The 21,218-nt window shown below is 35.9% G+C and overlaps 1 protein-coding gene across 5 annotated transcripts in view; it reads right to left on the minus strand.

Annotated features, from left to right (window-relative positions):
* Nucleotides 1-21,218, minus strand: part of Dlc1 (DLC1 Rho GTPase activating protein) — a 397,132-nt gene that overhangs the window by 286,004 nt on the left and 89,910 nt on the right. For 4 of the 5 annotated variants that reach the window (XM_063234578.1, XM_063234579.1, XM_063234580.1 and 1 more), the window contains 2 exons: nt 11,090-11,239; nt 3,562-3,702 (listed from right to left, as the gene is read on the minus strand). In XM_063234578.1, coding sequence (XP_063090648.1) covers nt 3,562-3,702; nt 11,090-11,239 — 291 coding nt within the window. The remainder of the gene's footprint in view (nt 1-3,561; nt 3,703-11,089; nt 11,240-21,218) is intronic. The other variant, XM_063234581.1, reaches the window with a different exon arrangement.

Raw genomic sequence — 21,218 nt, forward strand, 5'->3', positions numbered from 1 at the left:
AAAAAAATCTTCTGAACTTATAGTGTAACAACTTTATGTTAAATTCTACCAGGACAAATCAATCCCCTGAAGACCCAAAGACAGATTGGTACCAGGATCCTGCTTTATAGTGCAACAAAGCAATTTATAGAAAATGATGTAATAGTTTAGCATTGCCTGCAGAAGAGTCTGGACTGAAAGGCATTATGAGTCTATGTCAAATGAACACAACAATGTAGAAGAAAAATAATGAACTCCTTGGTATAAAGTGGTAGGCTTCTTTTTCTCCCCTGCTGTGTTTATTGGCAGTGAATAGACAGTCTTGTAGTGTTTTCATTTTAATGTAAAATATATCTCAAAAACCTACTCAATGCTTAATTTTCAGAATGGTGTATGTGTAGAACTAATGAAAAAATCTGGATGTTATTAGTGAAAAATATAGATATTATTCATTTCATTGTAATTGTATAATATAGATATAATACTTATATATGCTGATTGAAAAATATTCATGTAGGAACAAGGAGAACCTACAAGCAAAAAAGACAGTAAAATATTTGTAATAGTCATTATTACAAATAGCAACAAACCGCATGTAAATTAAATTAATTCTGAAATACATGTAGGCTTCAGTAAACACAACAGAAAGTTAAATGCTTAAAAGTGGGTAAGTTAAGGGATGTGTTTAGGATTTTGTATGTCTACTGAACTTTAACACTGAAATTTTAGTTCTTAGTGAAAAACTGTATAATACAGGAATTTTCTTTCTTTTCACAAAGCATCTGGACTACTCTTGTTTATCAGCTATTACCTAAGCTCCATGTTGTGGGGGAAAAGTATTTAATTTTTCATAAAATAGGTAAAACTCCTAATTGCAATATTCCAACCACAAAAATGATTCATGATACAAGAATCATTTTCAAACTGTAGTAAAAAGGAAGAATCTAGAAGGTAAGCAGCACAACAAAATTAAAATGCTCACACTAAGCAACAGCATATTTTTTCAAGCTATCCTGACTTATTTTTAGTAACCACTTTCTTTAAGAAATTTCCTCAAAGTCAGCGGTCCGTGACAGCAGTGTTTCACTGTGTATACTTCTTATGCCTACTAGGGAAATTTACTAGCTCAGTAGATAACAGAGTGTACATGCAGTTGTCCAGCTCTAGCTTTGGTATTGGTCATGATCGCTAGGTGGTCTTTGGTTGCCTTGAAGTGGAACACTGCATTGGTAGGCTGAGTCCAGCAGGGCAGCTTTCATTGTTCGCTGATTCATGAGCGTGGCATGAATAGGGCGCTACGGGTGTTCCGATGTAAGTTGCAGTTAACGATTAATGTCACATTCACATCCTGTATTATCCAAAGTTAACAAATTTTCAGTAAATATATTATTTGAAAGATGTGCAAAAGTATTTTTTCTGTTGAACAGTTGCTTTAAGTACATGTTAATTGTGATTCCTAGGTGAATAGTTGAGCCTACTGAAATGGCAAACAATTACAAACATAGGTAAGAATTCTGCCCAGAGTACCCTAAAAGACAAAAGTCCTCGGAAAACTGATGAGTTTGCATTCCTCACTGCAAAACTGAAAGCCGTTGTGCATATATGTGTGTGTGTACACACCTCAGAAACATGAAACACCTGCACACAGCTGTATACAGTGTAGCAAATTACGTGTTTTAAAGGAGAAAAAGTGGGTTCCATCAGCATCATTCTAAAGCAAAGGATAAGCATGGAACTAGTATCAGAGTAACCCGAATTGCTAGGTAGGATACTAGTGGATGTTCTAAAAAATGAATTAAAAATAAATGACTTTAAATAGTGAGACCTACACCTTACTTTGACACTCCAATGTTTCTCAAAAAACAAACAAACAAAAAAACAGGTAAGTGAATTTAAAAAAAAATCACCTTCCTAGCGAGGCCTGGTGCTACATGTTTATAATCTTAGTACTTGGAGAGACTGAGGCTGGGGGATTGCAAGTTCAAGTTTCATCGTGGTGATTTCACAAAACTCTGTCTGAGAAGAAGAGTAAAATAAAAAGAGGCATGAACATAGCACCACGACAGAGTATGTCTGGTTTGTTTCTGTTCCCAGTACTGCAGGAGAGATAGAGAGAGAGAGAGAGAGAGAGAGAGAGAGAGAGAGAGAGAGAGAGAGAGAGAGAGAGAGAGAGAAAATCATTTTCCTTAATCACAACGTGAGGGAATAAGATTATCAGATTTCATAGTTCAACCACATTTCATTGTTCAACAAGTACTATTAGGAAAAAGAAGTCCAGGATTTCACTGCAGTGCAGAGTCATTCATTGTGGACCTTGTTTTCCAGTATACCCAAAACAGCCCTGTGCAGGTTTTGGTTCTTCTTTTACCTAATACGCCCGTTACTGCCAAGCCCATACAGCATTTTATTGCATTTCAATTTTTAAGAACACAAGATACTTGAAGACAGACTGTGTCTTGCTCTTCTTGAACGCTTTTAAATCTAGCATAATTCATGGCATGTAGTAGATGCTCTAGATGCTAATTACTTCAAGAGATGTTTTCACATAAATTTAATTTGTATACAAATGTTAAAGTTTCTGTTATTTCAATGATGCATTTTAACTCTTGCAACTGCACCTAGTCTACCATTTCAAGGAAAGAGCATTCTCTGGAGTCCTGCTTTAGAGCTGCTTTTTATGTTAAAGGGAGGCAAATAAGGAATTCAAATTTGTTTCTCTGTGTTAAGCTAATAAGGACATTTAAAAAAATAATGCGGCACTATGGTTTTCACTAAACTAGGAAAGGTTATTTTGGAACTAGTGGAACTTTTGATATTTGAAGTAGTAATTACTTCTTCCATGAATGTTACTTTTTAGAATCTACTATTTTCTCGTTGCTGTTCACCTTTTACTTAAAAGAAAATGTTGTTTATTCATGATTTATCCAGATATACTATTCTTTGTGATAACTCTTGTTTTTGTTTGTTTGAACAGCATTTTAAAGTTTATGATGATGCTATGATGACATTAGTTTACATTATTCACTGTTTGGTCGGCAAGAAACATTTCTTTAAATAATTTATGATTGTTACACCATTTAATATCCACAGAAAATTTCTAATGTTTCCATTTTCGATTCTATTTTATTCTATTCTACTCTGCTTTATTCATATACTTATCTATCATCTATCTCTTTACTTGTCTGTCAATCCATCCATCTCTTATCACCTGTCACTTGATGCTTAGAGAGCCAATTCTCCAATTAGTAAGAGATAGGGTGGACAGGACACCAATACAGGAAAATTCATCTCTAGCTCTTGTTTTTGGTCCTTTAAAGCTCTGAGTATTCAGTAATAAAATGTCTCATATTTTTGCATAGTTCTAAATTCATAGCCTGTTTCCATGAAATATGTGTGTTACCATTTATAAAACCATAAATGTTAAAACATGTTTCTAGGATACTCTTTAAGTAAATCTCTCAGGTATGAATAGCCTAGACTCCAAGAGCTTTTATTTGAAACCAGGTGAAATGGATATCAGTGCTTACCTGATGCAGAGGAACACTTACACGTTAAGACCCACTGCTGTCCTTTGCAACTTACCGTAACCTTGGGTTTGGTTCCAGAGCTGGTCACTGAGGTGGAAGATGGCAGATCGGTGGAGTCAGCGTTGGAAGACAAACTTGCTTGCATCCGATTTACTGAAATAGTATCTGCTCCACTTTTGGGCCCGGATTCCACTTCCTATTGAAAACAAACGTACTGCTGAGTGTGCTGCGCGATTGCATCGGTGTCCCTGCCACCAGACCTCTCCACAGCCTCGTTCTGTCAGCACTCACAGACACCCTGAAGACTCGCAGATGTTGACCCTTCACTTGTCACTCATGCATTGTTTTGTAAAACAATCCTACTATTGTGAGGGCTGGCAAGTATTCTAGACAAGGTAACATTCTGCTTTGTTAACTTGACAGTTTAGTGAAAGTTGAAAGGGGGAGGGGTGGGATCCTACTAAGAGACTAGAGGAAAAATTCAGAGTAGAAACTGGGAGACATCCTCTCTTCACCTCGCAATCATGAGCAGCTCACGTACAGCCCCCATACTGTGAAGCGCTCTCTGATTCCACAGAGAGCAACCGTGCACACCACCTGGAAAGACAGTTCATTTCTCTCTGCTTACTCTCTTCCCCATTCCCATTAGACCTTCCTGGTCACATCCATTAACAATGACCTAGAGCCATTTAACTGGGTATCTGTCTGTATAATGAACTACACGTAGGGCAGGAATTTTGTTTTGTCACGTATGATACAATTCTTTTGTTTGAAAATGGTATAGTAATATGCACTCACATAATTTTATAAGGATTGAGCATTCAGTTGGCATGTAAGAATTTTCACTGACTTAGTTATTACTCTGCATGCATATATTATGTGCAGTAATCAACATCATTATGCCTTCTTAGTAACAGTACACAGTATGAAGTCAAGACATCTATGCAATGGGTGATTCACTAACTCTAACGTTTCCAAAGGCTGTGTGTTTAATATATCGAATGATCCTTTAAGTAGATGACTTGACTGCACAGAGGAAATGTGAATGTGGGAGGAATCAGAGGACAGGAACCAAATGTCCATGTCAATCTATGCTTTTAATTTGAGAAAATACTGAGTTCAATGTCTCTCTGTCTATTCTTTTTGTGTATCATAGTGAACAATGTCAAATATTTACTGTGAACCCCAACTCTCTGACCCCACACTGTACTACTTTCTTGTTCTTTCATATCCTCTGGTCACAGTAGAAGGTTTTTAGTTCTTCTCTTACATTAAGCTGCTTTCTATATTGTGAAATATGCCCTTACCTTAAAGCACCTGTTTACATTCCACACCAATGCAGTGTTATCGCTTCAGTTTCTAAAATGTGCCATTCCCTATATCAAAATTATTTTACAACATTTCATTTATATAATCTGTCTGTCTGTTTGTCTATGGATCTATTAGGTATTTATCTGTCTATCTCCGTATCAATACCACTCTCTTTATTATTCTTGTACCGTCTTCATCATGGAACAAGAATCACCTGTCTTATTCTTTTTAAGGAAACAAGAGACAACGTTAATAACCATTGTTGATAACCTTGTGCTCTGTTCTACACCATGTGCTATGTCTATCCTTAGTTTTGACTGACAGCTTTGTTTTGCTATATTTGACTGTGTTCTCTCCCCCCCCCCCAAAGTAATAAGCACTAAGGAGTAATAAAATCCAAAATGTGTAAATTTTGTTGTAAAAAAGAGAGGGAAAAAAAATAAAAAGAGCTCTAACGGATATAACAGCAAGTGTGTTTAGGGGTGTTAAATAGCTGACTATATCAAAGTTTTTGGATCATTGAACACAGCTGTTTGTAGTCTCCCTGTTTGAATGTCCACCTTGTATTCTTTGATACTGTGATTTGAGCAACTATTTTCAAGATGATAATATGTAATCTATTAACAGGTGATTTCTTACTGTTATGTTTTTTTTTTTTTGTAGTTCTGTATTACGTGTACCCTTACACCGCTTTGTTTTGTTTTGTGTTTTTCTCTTTTTCCTCTTAAATAAAATAAAATTAAAAAAAAAGAATCACCTGTCTTATTCACTGACATGTCCCCATGTTTCAGAATTGTGTCTGGCATACAAAACATGGTCATTTAATATTACATGAAAGAATAAACAGGTTGGCAAATACTAATATCTTTCTTTTTCTGTCTTATCAATATAAGTAGTTATGTTTTTGTTATGAAATTATAAATCATTGATAGCATTAAAATTCACTTTTCTGCAATTTAAATAGTATAACAGACAAAAACAATGGTAATGAATATGAAAAGTAATATTGCATTCTTTAAGAATAAGTGTACATTGTGAATGTTTCTCTGTGTGTATGTACATGCAGAAGCAAGTAGACAGCTTTATCCAGATTTCTGATGTCCACAGTGAATTCATATCACGGCCATCGATTTTATTTTTTGAACAGACAAACCATATTATTCTAGGTAAAATATGGTTCATTTAAATTTCAAATGGAATTCACATTACATAAGGACAAATGGCAGGTAATTTATAAGCGTCAAATGCTTAATCACAAATAGCAGGAAATTTGTGTCATTTATATTTGACCTTTTTGTACATCAGAAATCCTTTACATTAATTTTGCCTTCCTGTTTATGATTTCACTAGGTGATTAACAAGATATTTTTGCATTTCTTTAACCATACAAGTATTCTGAAGTGAAATAATAAAGTTTAAAAAGTTATCAAAGTGTCCACCAATCCCGTGTTCACCATAATGATGAAGCCAAGACTTAAGGCAGGGCACTCAGCTGAAGTCATATTTGGTGACAGTGCTGACATTGAACCACAGGCCTTTCTGATCTCAATGCTCCACCTCACAAAGAAACAACGCTCTTCTACTAAGGACCTAAAACACAACTAAAGGGATTCAAGTACAGCCACGAATGTGCTGTTTAGTACAATCTCCTTCTGTTCGCTGGGTGTAACCCAGAGCTCTCCCACACGCATTCCCCATTCACTTACTCACTGCTGACATATTCAAACATAGTGGTCCCTAAACCTTAAGTATTGTTGTACCTAATACTTTCCCTGACATTCATCTTTGCTTCGTGTAATGCATCTTATGCACCCTCTTCCTACAAGGGTTCCATCATTTCTGTTCCTCTATGTCTCAGCTATGCTGAGGCACAGAAATATACAGATCTTAACAGAGTTCTTATTGTGGTTCGGAACCCAGTGTGGTTTGTACTAAAGTAGAGTTGCGTACACACTTCAGTTGTTTAATAGTCCAAAGTGAAAAGGGACAGTGACATCCTCCACTCTTCTCCGTGTATCCTCGCATAGCAGTCTTAAAAATGATAATTTTGTTTCTGTAATAGGTACACAGTGGATAAAATGCAGGATGTACATGTGCTAAAAAGGGAAAGAAGAAGAACTAATAGGAATAGAATAATTGTACAGGAACCCTTGAAAAAGGATAAATAATTCACAGCAGGATGAGATAGGGAGGTATGGGCATAAAGACACAGTCTACATGATCAGGATTAGATAACGCAAACAACACATCCTCTATTGATTTAGGAATAAAGTAAAGAAGAGGCACCCACAGCTGTGAGCAGGTGTGATGCCAGGAAATCTGTTAATGCGTTCCTTACTAAGTGAAGAGAAAGGTGAGAATATTTGTAGAGATAAATGCAATGACAGAGTACGGGTTTGGGGCTAGTAGTACAGTTCAGGAATAGTCACCTTGGAAGAATTAGTGGAAGTGCACACTACTGCTGAACAGGGCCAGAGCACTAACCATAGTTAGGTGGTTTTAACTCACGTTTCTTAAGCTTCCCTTCAACATGCATGAAATGTCTCCAGAGATTATCAATGTCTTCTTGACTACACACAGACCTAAAAACAGTCACTCAAACTCAAATAGCTCCTTGTATAGAAGAAAAGTCCCTGTCAGACCGGGGATTCTGCCTGGAGAAATGATACCCTATTGTGAATGAAAAATTTGCAACTTGGAAAGCTTTTAACATAGTAGAATGAACATGGGCTTTTCTGACAGATGTAAAAGTAAATCTTACCAGCTGTCTGGACTTGGTAAACTATTCACCACTCCCCACCTGTGTGATCATGACCATAGATAAATTACTCATCTTTTCTGAAGCTTGGGTTTCTCCTTTTAGGATTCTCAAGAGGATAAATGAAGTAACATGTGTAATGATCATTAAATACTACTGACTTCTCCATTCCATGCCCCGGCCTGCCACATTTCCCATGAGATTGGCTATCACATACCAGGTTTAGAGAGTGACGTATGGTAGGTGGTTTTCAAAGTCAAGGTTTTTAACCTGTGAAGGAGAAAGCCAGATCCTGAGTTGTGGGGAATTTGTGAAGCTGTAGCCAACCACATGGCTCTATCTAGACAGTCTCCTTTAACTCATTCTTAAGTACTCCACGCTACATTGTTATTTACATTCTTTATCATATGTAGATTCATGCTGTCACTTTTTCCATGAGCATTCTCAGGCTGAGGGTAGAGGAGAGCCTCTGTTTCACTGTTCTCCCTGCTAAACTACAAGTTCACAGCGGTGTGGAAGGACAGGGCGCGGCATTTTCTCTGAATCTGGGACAGTGCTCCTCCCTGGATGAACAAAGTCATAATCATGGCATTATAATCCTTTTATTCCATGGAGCAATTATCAAAAGGAATGGAAAGTGCCTGTGGAAAACTTTTGATGATGAGAGAAGGTTAAAATTAGCTTTGAATACCAAGGAACAGAAATGAAGACCAAGGAGTGACCTAGAAAAACATAAAGACCCGAAAGGAGTTTTGAGGCCTGAGGAATATATCTCATTCATCTTTAGCCATGTGCTTGATGTGCAGGAGTGTGGGGGTAGGGGGAGAATCAGTGATTGCCAAATACATATTCTATGCTTGATCTTCACAAAACACATATAGTTTTTTCATTTCTCTCTTTTTCACATGTACTTACAATTGACAAGTTAAATAATTTTTTTATATTCTCAGAAGTAGTTATAAAACCAATGTGAGCCAGACTGACAGCCACCAAAGTTGATGTTTTCACTGCAATTTTTTTTTTTTTTTTTTTGGTCTTTTTGAGACAGGATCTTGCTATGTAGTTCAGGCTCATCTTGAACTCACTTTGTAGCCCAGACTGGTCTTGGACTTGCTACGATCCTCCTGCCTCAGTTTCCGGAGTGCTGGGATTACAGTTATGTGCCACCACACTTGTCTTGCACTGCCTTATTTTGTTTTATAGTCCAAGAGTATATTGAGATTTTATAGATTTACAGAGGTGACACATGTGTGCTGTTCTATGAAATATAGCATAAAGTTTAAAGTCTACTTTACAATTTAAACGGAGGCAGAAAATGTAGATGTAGAAAAATCTTCCAGATAGCAGCTATGTTAGTTCCTAATTTTGTTCTGCTTTACCATTTAACACAGGACCCTGTCTAGCAGGGAACGACTGTCTTGTTTTCTGAGATACAGACTGTAACATGCACTTGTATTTAGCAGAAACTTGAATTATGTCTTTCTCTTAAATATCTAAGGGGCAAAGAAAGTTGAATGTAGACAGAAAAAGGGAGATTTAAAAGAAAATAGAAATTAATATTTCCAAACTAAAAAAACCTTAAAGAGAAAATGCATCTCATACTAACATCAGTGGAGAAGCAGTACTAAGGTCCCTCCAGGTGAAAAATGAGGTTATTCCCTGGCTTGAGAGGCATTGATCACAGTGAGTATAAATGTTTAGTACATTCTTTTTTATGTAAATAAAGTTTAAATAACCCTTTCTTTTTGGTTTTTTGAGACAGAATCTCACGAGAGAGCACAGACTGGCTTTAAACTTGTGGAGATCCTCTTGCCTTAAGTCTCCTGAGTGCTGGAATTACAGCCCCGTACCACTATGTCTGGCTTAAAACAGAACCTCCTCCTCATTTTTGAGACAAGCTCTAACTGTGTAGACCAGGATGGCCTAGAACACTACAAAGCCCAGGTCATAAACTCCCAGTGATCGTCCTGCCTCAGCCTCCCAAGTGGTGGAACTTCAGGCATGTGCCACCACATCCTGTTTAAAATAGCCCTTCTTGATGGCCTTAAGAAAATCACTTTGACTACATTCCTTCCTTCTCAATGACTTGCTTGCTAAACCAAGTTATATGCAAGATCCTACGGGATATAGGAGAGAAGGCTTGATTGCATTTAGAAAGAGAGAAATAAGCGACTTAGGGAAGAGTCAGTAAGTGCAAGAGAGTCGGTATCATCAAGGTACAATATGTGCATGTTTAGATGCTCAAAATGAGATGCATTAGTCGGTATACCAAGTGTGCAATAATAAGATGTGAGAGGCTAGCACTGAGTTCCAGCACTGATTCTTACTACTAACTTCCCTATGTCTTTACTGACTTGAAGAAAGGTGACAAGTATGTTAGGATATGCAGAGCACTTAGAATTATACTTCATGTGTAGTAAAGTCTTTTTTTTTTTTTTTTTTTTTTTTGTCTTTTTCCTTTTTGTCGGTACCAGGGATTGAACTTACAACTGCCTGCTTTCAAGGCAGGCACTTATATGTCACTGAGCTAAACCCCCAGCCCCTAAAGTCCTTATTTTAATCTGGTCGTTTACTTCAGAATCAATGGTAGAACAATACTAAGCAAAGAATTGGATACACAATAGTGCCAGTTCGGTAGGTACTCACATTTACATGTGATTTGCCACCTCTTTGATCTCAGATAAATATAAATTTCTTCCTTCAATATATTTATTATCACCTGGTACATCATACATGAACTGAAAAGGGATTTACAGTCTAATTATAGATAAATTCAATCATGGTATTTGTTAGAACTGCACAAATCAAACCACTTAAGTCAAAGTTAACATTAAATATGTAAAAGTGTATAGTCAATCCCGGATTTGGCTGTTTTAAATTTTATTCTGAGTGTCAGAATCTCAGAAGAGTCATTCCTGGAATTAATGTTAGGGAGAATGCTAAGAAGAATAAAATTATCTATTGTTTTCTTAATAATTACTGTTCTCTTATTTCACTGAGTGCATTTCAGAGTGTTATAAAGGTAACTTCATGTACATTTCTCTGTTGAGTTAGTTTAACCAACACCCATCCATCCATCCATCCACTCATCCATCCATCCATCATCCACCAAAACATCCACCCCATCCTTACGACAAATATTTATTAAACAGTTTCCTCAAGCAAGGTAAATTCATGAGACCATAGAAGGAACTCATTAAGCAGGGTAGATTTGGTACACACTAATGGAGTTTGTAGCCTATCAGAGAGTACTGCCAATGAGACAAACAACTACAACAAAGAGGATTTAAATCACTAAAGCGCTTAATTTCCCAGTTACTTTTTTTTTCCACCTAAAATCAAATATTTTCTTTCTAGCACTCATTTCTCGATGAACTCTCTGCAAGAAGCACAGATGTAGCTGAGTGATCGTTAGGAGACTGTTTCATAGGTGAGTAGACGTCATTTAAGAAGTGCTTCAGGTGTAAGAGGGACTGTCCAAAGCAGAGGGAAGGAAGCAGAGGGAGAAGCTCACAGGAACTTGCCGCCTCAGGTTTGTCGGGGTGCCAGCCGGGGAGGAGCGGGTGCTGAGCGCATTCTCGATGTCCTGATCAAGTTGGTCCAGCTTCATGATCAGCAGCACCATGGAGTCCAGCCGGGCCTTATCTCGGTCCTCCCTTATTTCCTGAGGAACGGAACACGCTGTTACTGAATTTGAAAAGTCATTTCATGGAAAGAATAAAAAGTTCCCTGTTCTTTAGTATGACAAAAAGGACACTGGAGAATAGGCCAGCTTGCACTCAAAGAGGAAGGGAAATTCTTTTCTGTGCCATCAATGGGCTCTTCATTGCAGAGATACTGATCTCCTGCCAAGAAGGCCTTTTACATAAATATTAAATATATGAGAAAGTGTAACAAAGAGTACCGATACATATTTCTTACTTTCCAATTAATAATTCTTGGAGAAACTTTTTATATTTGTCTTTTTCCAGAATACAAATTAATTACAAAATACTAACAGTTGCTTGTCGTTAGACATTTAAGGATATGTATAAGAGAATATTTTTGGAGGGATATTTCTGAACATAGCGAAAGTCATGTGAAAAGAATGAAGCAAAGCAAGCTTTCTGTTTGTGCAGTGGGCGATTTTCCCTGCATGGGGCCACTGACTACTGCCGCTGCAAGCTCTGTCACTGCCAATACTGCATTCCAAGCTTCGTTTTCTTTCACATATTTTAAAAAGTATCCTGCACAGAAATATATAGTTTTGGAAATGACTATGGTTGCTTACTGTGAATATTCCATGATACAGACATGTATTTTTCAAAATACTGTGACTTATAAGAGCAGCTAAAACCTCTCAGGTACCATGTAGGTAGGGTTACTGGGATGTGATTATTACTCTTGTATAGGTGAATCAAGGTAGTGTATGTCAGGACTCCTCCAAATGCCTTGTGGGATACTTAGGGATTATGATGGGATACGACACTGAGCAGAAAAATGAGCATGAATATACATGGAGGTTCTTTAGAAGCAAGATATATCAACATAGGCAGTGGACTCAGGGCTAGCCTATTAAGGTAAACATCACTTGATTAGGTTGCATATCTCTTATCTGTCTGAGACACTTATTAGAAATGATTTTTAAGGGACAACCAGAACCTAATCTCAGAGAGAAAATGTGGCTTGACAGAGTCTTGAAGGCTTATAAATACACAAGTAGCAGGTTTTGGGCTTTCTCTGAGTATAGCATTGTGCATGGAATGAGAGTGACAATTGCTTGAATCAGATCTTTAATTTTATTTTTGGAGTTAGTTTTAATCATTTTAAGTTCCTCAGCCTCCATTTGGAGGCACTCCTGAGGGACTAGAATAATTCAGCAGATTAATTTAATTGTACAGGGGTCTCTGCTTTGCCAGCAGCTGAGGCAGATCATTAGTATTGTAGTGGCATTATCGTTCCAATGTCAAATGACTGCTTTATTAGATTAAATTGGTTAGAGAATCAATTAAGCTAATAGTAGATAAATTATTTTTTAAAACTAAGCCTATACTGGTTTTAACAGATCAATATGAATTGAAGGACTAATTAAAACAGATTAAATTTTGTTTTGAGGATAAATTAAGAAAAATATTGTGAACAAATATGAATCTCTCTGTACATTATATATTTTAATGCTACAGAACTTAGCTATATTTGAAGCAATGTTACTTATAGCAAAATCTTCCTTATATTCTAAAATCCCAGAAATAGTAGAGATTTTTATATTGAACTTCCTTATAAATAGTCAAAAAATGGGAAAATCTGACCAAATAATAATTACATCCCCTTAATTATTCTTCTATTGTATTAGTTTGTATAATTGCCTTGTCTGTTAAACTGAAGTCATGTTTGGCAAAATGATCTTTGACTTTCTATAGTCACATATGGTTTTGTGTTACAATCTTCAATTTTTAATTATGGGGTCTTGAAAGACAAAGTATAAGTTTTTCTATTTGGCATACATAGAATCAAATTATCCACTACCTCCTAACATAGTTTCAGTAATAATTATAATAATGAAATAAATAGAAACCATGATATAATACTTCCTAAGCCTTGGAAAATATAGTGTGATATTTTTCCAGCTGCTAAGTTAATGTTGGATAAACCAATCCAACCTACAGTTATGTTGGACCTATTACAGTAGTTTAAGAATCAATCTGTTTTTGAATTAACTGGATGCTCAGATTATGCTGTAAACATACTTCAAAATTCTTGGCTTATATTAATGTTTTTGGATCATTGAACACAGCTGTTTGCAGTCTCCCTGTTTGAATGTCCACCTTGTATTCTTTGATACTGTGATTTGAGCAACTATTTTCAAGATGATAATATGTAATCTACTAACAGGTGATTTCTTACTGTTATGTTTTTTGTTTTGTTTTGTTTTGTTTTGTAGTTCTGTATTACGTGTACCCTTACACTGCTTTGTTTTGTTTTGTGTTTTTCTCTTTTTCCTCTTAAATAAAAAAAAAAATTCTTGGCTGAATATCACACTATTTCAATCATCTGCAAAAAGAATAAAACCAAACATTTTTGTTCTATGATATTCTTTCTTAAAGTATTTTTTATGTTAAAGAGAATACAACAAAACAAAACAAAGCAGATCAGAATGGAGCAATGCAAGCAACACAGGACTTCAGAGCAAGACAATAAGAAATCAACAGTGGCTACCATAATGTCTCTTGTTCTCTTCAAAATAGCTGTCCATACCTTTACACATATTGAAATCAAATAATAGAAAAACAGATTAAAACTAGCCAAAATAAAGAATAAAAGCATTATCAGGCTTCAAAATAAGATGATAGGAAGTCAACAATGGCTACCATAGGGTTTCATTTTCTTCAAAATAGCTGTTCATATCATCATACATAATAAAGTCAATTCTTGTAAATTATTTAGGAGAAGTTCTAGGCATGTATAAGCCTATACATGTACATGTATCATTTCTGTATTAGAGGGAAAAACAAAACCAAACCAATCAATTTTGCATGTCTATATCTGGTAATCTGAGTAATTCTTTTGAAGATAACTATTCTTAATAACAATCTTTGTTATATTTCTATCACCTTGTTTTGAAAGCCTATACTTGTTACTGTTTTGGGTTCTTTGTTACTGTTATTTGTCTCTTTTTTTTCCTTATAAGATATTCTTTTTAGTGAAATAAGCCTATTTATTTTCCCTTTCCTTCATGGATGCTTTCTTACTCACAGCGTGCTATATCAGGTTGGAAGGGTCAAGCATTTTATATGTTACACATTGATAAAATCTCACTAAATACCAAGAATTGCACTCACAACCTCACGGTTACTTGACAAGCACTTATGCTGCTGAGTTAAACTCCTAGCCTTTTCCTTGACCTGTAAACTACTTAAGTTTGAAAAGTTTTCCTAAAATTCATTGTAACTGATAGACTTTTTACTTTTGCATTTCTCCTTAGTCAAAATATATTTCTTTAAATTGTTTAACAATCTCTCATGGATATCTCATTCAACATTTAAGAATTTAGAAATACAGAAGCTCAGAATCCCAGTGACCAATTCCAATGCCCTGATTCTTCAGCAAATGAAATTGAACTCCAGGAAGGCTTTTTTGAGTGAAAGTCTCTTCCTCATGGGTAAATCCTAGTCCAGACCTTGACTCTTTCACACTGACCTGTTCTCTTTCCCATGTTTCCTTTTGAAATCTTTGTCTTGATTACTTTTTTTTCTCATTGCTGGGACAAAATACCCTACAACCAAAATTAAGGAAGGAAAGGTTTATTTAGCTCCTAGTGGAGATTTCAGTCCATAATCAGCTGGCTCCAAGGAAGGGTGGCGTGGCATGTGGGCACACTTGAAGGCAGCAGGTGGCAAACACAGCCAGAGCGAAAGGAAGAAACAAGCCTGCTCTCCTGGCTTACACTGTACACGGCCACCCCACGCCAGGGGCTGCTGTCAGACCCACAAAATCTTCTTGCTCTCCTTTGCACAGGATGAGGATATTTACAAAGTAAAAATCCTGGCTCCCTGCTGAGTCTCTCAGTTAAACTTCTAAACTTTTCAAGTTGACCAATGTATCAACCATAAAACTTTCCATAGATAACATTTGAAGCTAAATGCCATCATATATTTTCTCCTCAACTGTTGCAATCTGGTTTCCATTCCTGCCAACACTGAAAAACTATATTTTTGAAGAATTCCTCTACCACGACAATTAATTGTAAAAATGTTTACAAGTCTCCTTACACAATTCTTTAAACTTTTAATGATCATTAAAACAACTGTGTTTTATATACTATTGTGTAGGAAGCAACTTGTTCTGTGTTTACATAGATCCTTTAGATAGAATAAAAGTCTAATTCTTCTAATTTTCCAATTTCTTTCTGCAGAACAAGGCAGAACATGTAGGGTCTGTTCCACAGAATAGCTATCAAATATCTGAAGAACTATACTGTGTCCAATTTATCTTTCTTTTTGAACCAGGAATCAAACTCAGGACCTCACGCTTGCCAAGCAGGTACTGTGGCCGCTGAGCTAAATCCCCAGTTCCTTTCCTTCCCTTTCTAAGTGTAAGTCTCTCAGTTCCATTTTATTTATTTATTTAAATTCCCATTAGTTCTGTTTACTTTTGCCTACATGTGACATAATACTGTCAATTACTTAAGTAATGGTCTGTGCCTAGAATTAAATATATTTCTTTGTAAATTCTCTGGTCAAGACAGAATAGGCAAGCAATCCTTCTTTAATAGAGCTCAAGAAAGTCAGGTCACTAACAGGCTTTTCTTAATGGAATCGTCCCAATCTGCTTTTCTAATGAGGAAAATGCATTTACTGGTCTGTGAGCTGAACTTGAGTCAATGATATGATATATCTCTCTTTTTTTCCCCCCAGTTTGTGCTTGTGTAGTGCTGAGAACAGAAACATCCTGTTGCCTTGAGACTGCAACCAGCTGTTGTCAAAGTGTAGAAAATATATGTAGCTGCTGTGGAATACATTTTCAGTTGTATCTCTTTCAGACACAGGTAGCAGAGACTTGGCAAATCAAGACAGAGTCTTCTATTCAACTTGATTTGTTGTCCAAAGTATAATACGGTGAAGGCACTTGATGGCCATCTGGAAATCTGAAAGATGCTCTTTATTTACTCTGCAGAGCTGTTTGGTGCCTAACAGTGAAGTTTCTCTGACTCTGATAGTATCTGGGGGAGAGGAACAGGGTTCCTAGTGGGTTGTTTTTCTAAGCACTTCTGAACTAGTGTGGCTTAAACAGCGGGAATCGTTACTACCTTTCTGTCCTTCTATCTGGGGCAGATAATGCTCACGTTCTTCTTCCTGCAAATGCTGATAATTAAACAGCAGACATCACAGCACATACACAAGGTAGTGGGAGGAAGTGAAAGCTCTGGGGCACCTTCCTGACCAAGTAAATAGGGAGTTCAGAGCAAAGAGGCCTCCTGTAGACACACATGGCTCCGTATTCAATGCCAAACACGTGGTAAGAACAGACATTCAGTGAAGGACCTGAGGCTTCCTAATAGTGACTTTTCAGCTGGGCAAATACAGTATTGCGTGAATGGTGTGCTTGTCAGTGAGCTGTGGCATCACATAGATAGCCATAATAAGCTAAAGGCTCGGCTACGAATAGGACCAAGACTTCCTGATTCCTAATTCAAGGTTCGGGCTCCCACACTGTTCCATATGCATCTCTATGGCTTTTCTGGACTGGTAATACTCCTCGCTCACCTATGAAAGAAAGAGATCTTTTAGCAAAAGTCTTGGCTCAGTTTCGCCCAGAATTATTTGATCTGTGGCCAGCTGGACTAGGATGGAGTCTCATATTAGTGTTATACATTTAATTTGACAATAAATTCCTCTTTGTAGACTTTCCTTTCTTAAAAATCCTATTTAAAGATAGGATTTAATAGAAAGTTATTAAATTTCTCCTTTTATTAAGATCAGTGAAGAGTTTCAACGGAACTTTCAGTCAGAATTGAAGATAATGTAATTACCTTGTGTCAGCATTTCTAGGCAAGTTAAATAAGGCAGACTTAAGTTTTATTCTCTGTCTCTCAATGAGTAACTCCTGAAGACTGGGAGGAAATAAATCAATGACTGTTGCTTATTTGCTACATATATTCTGTTCAAACCTCAAATTCTTCTTTGTATATAATCTTCAATTAATAATATCATGGCCAATGTCATTGCAAAATTAGATAGTGGAGAAGAATAGACAATATTGTTCTTTAAAATTACTATAAGGAATCTTCTGACAGGTAGTTATTAACTAATGATCCTGGTTTCATATTAAGGGTATACTTCATATTAAGGGTATACATATTAAGGGTTTCATACAAGGGTATCATTATTTTGCTTGATTTTAAAACTACACCTACGATTTCAGGGGAGCAACTTTTAGCTGGAATTTTTGTAAATTGCCTACAAGAGTTTGCTGGATGGTTTCAAAGGAGATTCATGCAGCTTCTCAGGAGGGCTCAGAAGTGGCAAGGGGTGACTAGGAGAAGAGGTGAACAGGCCACAATTTTCCTCTAATCCAGGGAAATCTAAAGGTGATCTCCTCCATGTACTTCAAAGGCCCATTTTTGGTCTGGCGTATCATTTCTGCTTGTGTAGTTTGGTAAGCACTGTGAAACCAATTTGCACTGTAAGTGCTAAAGTTGGACATCGATATTTAGGGCCATCAGACAGCACAGAATGCAATGTCAACTTTTCTGTGTTGATCATCTGTTCCATGACATCGTGCCTGTTTGACATCTGCGAATCTCTGCAGGTCCCCCGTGTCCCCAGGTCTCAATCATGTTTTTCTTGGACTCAGATTTTAAAGGTGATAGAATTTTCTCTAGCTGGAAAGCATATAAAAAATCTATTTTACATTAAAAATACATTAAACTTTTTAGGAATATTATGAGGCTCTCTTTCCTTTGCTGTGGACAATCAAGAAAGACATAAAAACGTAGCTTTTTTCTATGAAAATATTTAAGTATTTTACCTAATAAAAGAGGCCTGTATGTGCTAATTTTTTTCTATGTCTCTAATTTCATTTGTCATATGGCCCTCACGTGTCAGTATTCTAAAACTAACCCATCTATCTTTCCTCACAGTTTTAAAGTTAAAAGTGTATTTTCATATATGTATATGATTATTGTATCACACATAAGTAATATGTTATATTTCAATACAAATTAAACTATAAAGTTATCAAACTTTTAAAAATTCTTATATCTCCAACATAATTCCATATATATGATACTGTTTTTAATATATTATGCTACACGTACAGAGTTTATTTTGCTTTTTCAAATATGTCATATTATCTCTTTTGGAATGAAGATTGCCAGTTAAAAGCAAATAAAATTATAGCATGTAAATAAATCAGGAAAAGATATTTTAGTATCACTTTTCCCAAATATTACATGGAAAAATATCATATTGGAGTTATTGCTGCTAAGATATCTTTTTGTCGTTTATTGAAATTAAAATGTAAATAGGCCCTCTGCATTTTATTTGGCAACTCTATTTTTTGTCCATGCAAATGTTCTCTCAGGACTGTATGTTTCTTTTCTGGGTAAACTGGTGGAAATTCTTATATTCAAGTGCTTACCATTCCAAAGTGGAGCCTTTCACAGGGTTTCCTTGAGCATTTGAATGAACAGCAATTACCTAGGTATACAATGCTACTGACTGGGACTCTTCTGTCCTCAGTGCTTTATTTTGTGTTATGGACAGAGACATATCTAAGAAGTATCATTTTGGTTTTTCTTTAGCAGCCAAAGAAAACAGTACTTTTTGATACATTCAAATTAGTGTTTTGAACTAAGCCTTTCACAAATAAGTTCAGGGTAATTTTTTTGTCACTGTATATTACAACATTATCATCACATAACATAGGATTGTCTATTTAGACATTAAAGACAATGTCCATATAGAAAAATATAGGAAATTATCTAGCCCAGGCCCTTCGTCGTTTTTTTCTTGAGGAGCAAGTTACTGTAGGAAATTTGAGACTTTCTTTCCCAAGAACATAAACTTCATTAATGGCAGAACAATGTATGTGTTTCCTGATTCAGTTCATCTCTTCTTGTTACCCAAGTAACCATACATTTTAGGTCTACAAGGTGTTTTGTTCAACTCTACAAGTGACTCCAGGGAACATATTTTCCATTTAAATCAAATGTATTTAGATATCTAGAATGAATACTTCTGTAAAGGGTGATCAAAAAGGTGAATATTTGCATTTTTAAAAAAAATACAGTAAACGAAACATTACTATTAATCAACCTCAAAATACATCCTTCAGTTTGAACACTGATCCCAAGGCACTTTCCACTTTCTGAAGCAGTTCTGAAAGTCTTTCCTGGTTTCTTTACATTGTGTGATCACATGTTGAAGGCTGTTGCCTTTGCTTGTGCGATGCCGCAGAAAGGCAGCCTTGTAAAAACATGACAATGAGCTGGCTTCTTCCATATTCACTGGGTCTAGCACAGTGTGTCTTCTGGCTTGTCCCCAAAGTCAAAGTCACCACTGAAGGTGGGTGGTAGTTCATCATGTGAATGGAGTTAGGTCACTGACGCAGCTACGACAGCACTGTTGAAGACACTCAAGAGCTTTGGGACTGTTTCAGAACACAGCTTTTTAAAAATTGTTGTTTGCTGTGATTTTTGCTTTTCATAAACATTCACTTTGTGTAATGATAATAATGATCCCTGAAATAATTCAATATTATGTATTAGTTATAGAAATGTCAAACTAGAAAAATGTATAGGATCTTTTCCTCTTGTGATTTCATGCCAATGCCATCAAGGATGGATATCCTTCCAGCTAACGCTTTGTACCTGTATATGTCTACATAAGAAGATGAATATGAAAAGGGTTCCCCCAATTTTATTCCTTAACTGCACAGCACACTTTATAATATCTATGTCTTATAAGACTTTTTTTCCTGAACTTTTTTCTTTACAATGAGAAATTAAATTTTTTTGATATATTCATATGCTGATATACACTGGAAGCATTCAAAATAATGAACAAAAATCCTTAATATTGATATAGAAAGATATATCCAGTAAATATGTCACTAAATGGTATCCAGGATAAATTTCCATCTTTGTATGTACAGGCAATTTATCTGTTCCAGTACATCTACCCATGCTGAGTTAGTTAAGGTCTTGCTGACCTCTGTCTTCTGTGTCTATGAGACTCAATATAGTGAGTCCTGGGTAGACCAGTCTGACAGACTCTTGGTGTTCCTGAAACCTGGGAGCTTTATAATTCCTTTCTCATAGATTTGGAAAGTTCTGAAATATGTGCCTGCTTCTTTTAGCCAAAGATAGAAAAGGATACCATTATAACCTTTATTTTCTACCATAAACTTAAACTATCATTTTGTGAGATATGATTGGACTCCCTATGAAAAAGATAAGAGTTAAAGAGTTTTAGTAACAAAGTATCTAAAGTATAATTTAGAGGTTTCTATATTTGTGATTTCAAGGACAATAGTCAATGAGATAGCCAAATGACACTTAAAATGAACTAAGAAAAATATTCTTATGTGTCAATAAATATTTGAACCCAAATGGTAACTATTGCTACATAATGTTATTTGATAGAATTTTAAAACATTTAACCAAATAGTGATTAAGCTAAACACATTTCAAGGCTTTTAAGGTATGATTAATTGACTTGTTATGAAAAACTGTTCCCTTAGGAAGAAATATATATATATATATATATATATATATATATATATTTGACTTTGGGGACAAGCCAGAATATATATATTCTGTAAGTCTGAGGCCAGCCTGAACTGCAGTGAAACCCTGTCTAAAAAAGACAAGAAAAGAAAAAGCAAAAGAAAAACAAAAAACACTAATACACTAATGTGCTTTATGTTACTTTTGTTAGAACATATAAATATCTAGTGTCTATACAGTAAGCTTTGCGTGATAGAAAGACCACTATATCCTGTTTCTATGAATGCACTGGATGCTCTACAACCACTTGAACTCTCCTGTAAACTCTTACAGACTATCTGAGAAGATTGGGTGGATCGGTCTTTCTAGTAAGGATTTCTAACAAACCGTATTTTGAGGTACTAATTACTGGTTAAATAAAACTTTATTTACTAAC

Source organism: Cavia porcellus, unplaced genomic scaffold, assembly GCF_034190915.1.
Source record: "Cavia porcellus strain 051 isolate PalLab524CR breed Dunkin Hartley unplaced genomic scaffold, mCavPor4.1 scaffold_24, whole genome shotgun sequence".
NCBI lineage: Eukaryota > Metazoa > Chordata > Mammalia > Rodentia > Caviidae > Cavia > Cavia porcellus.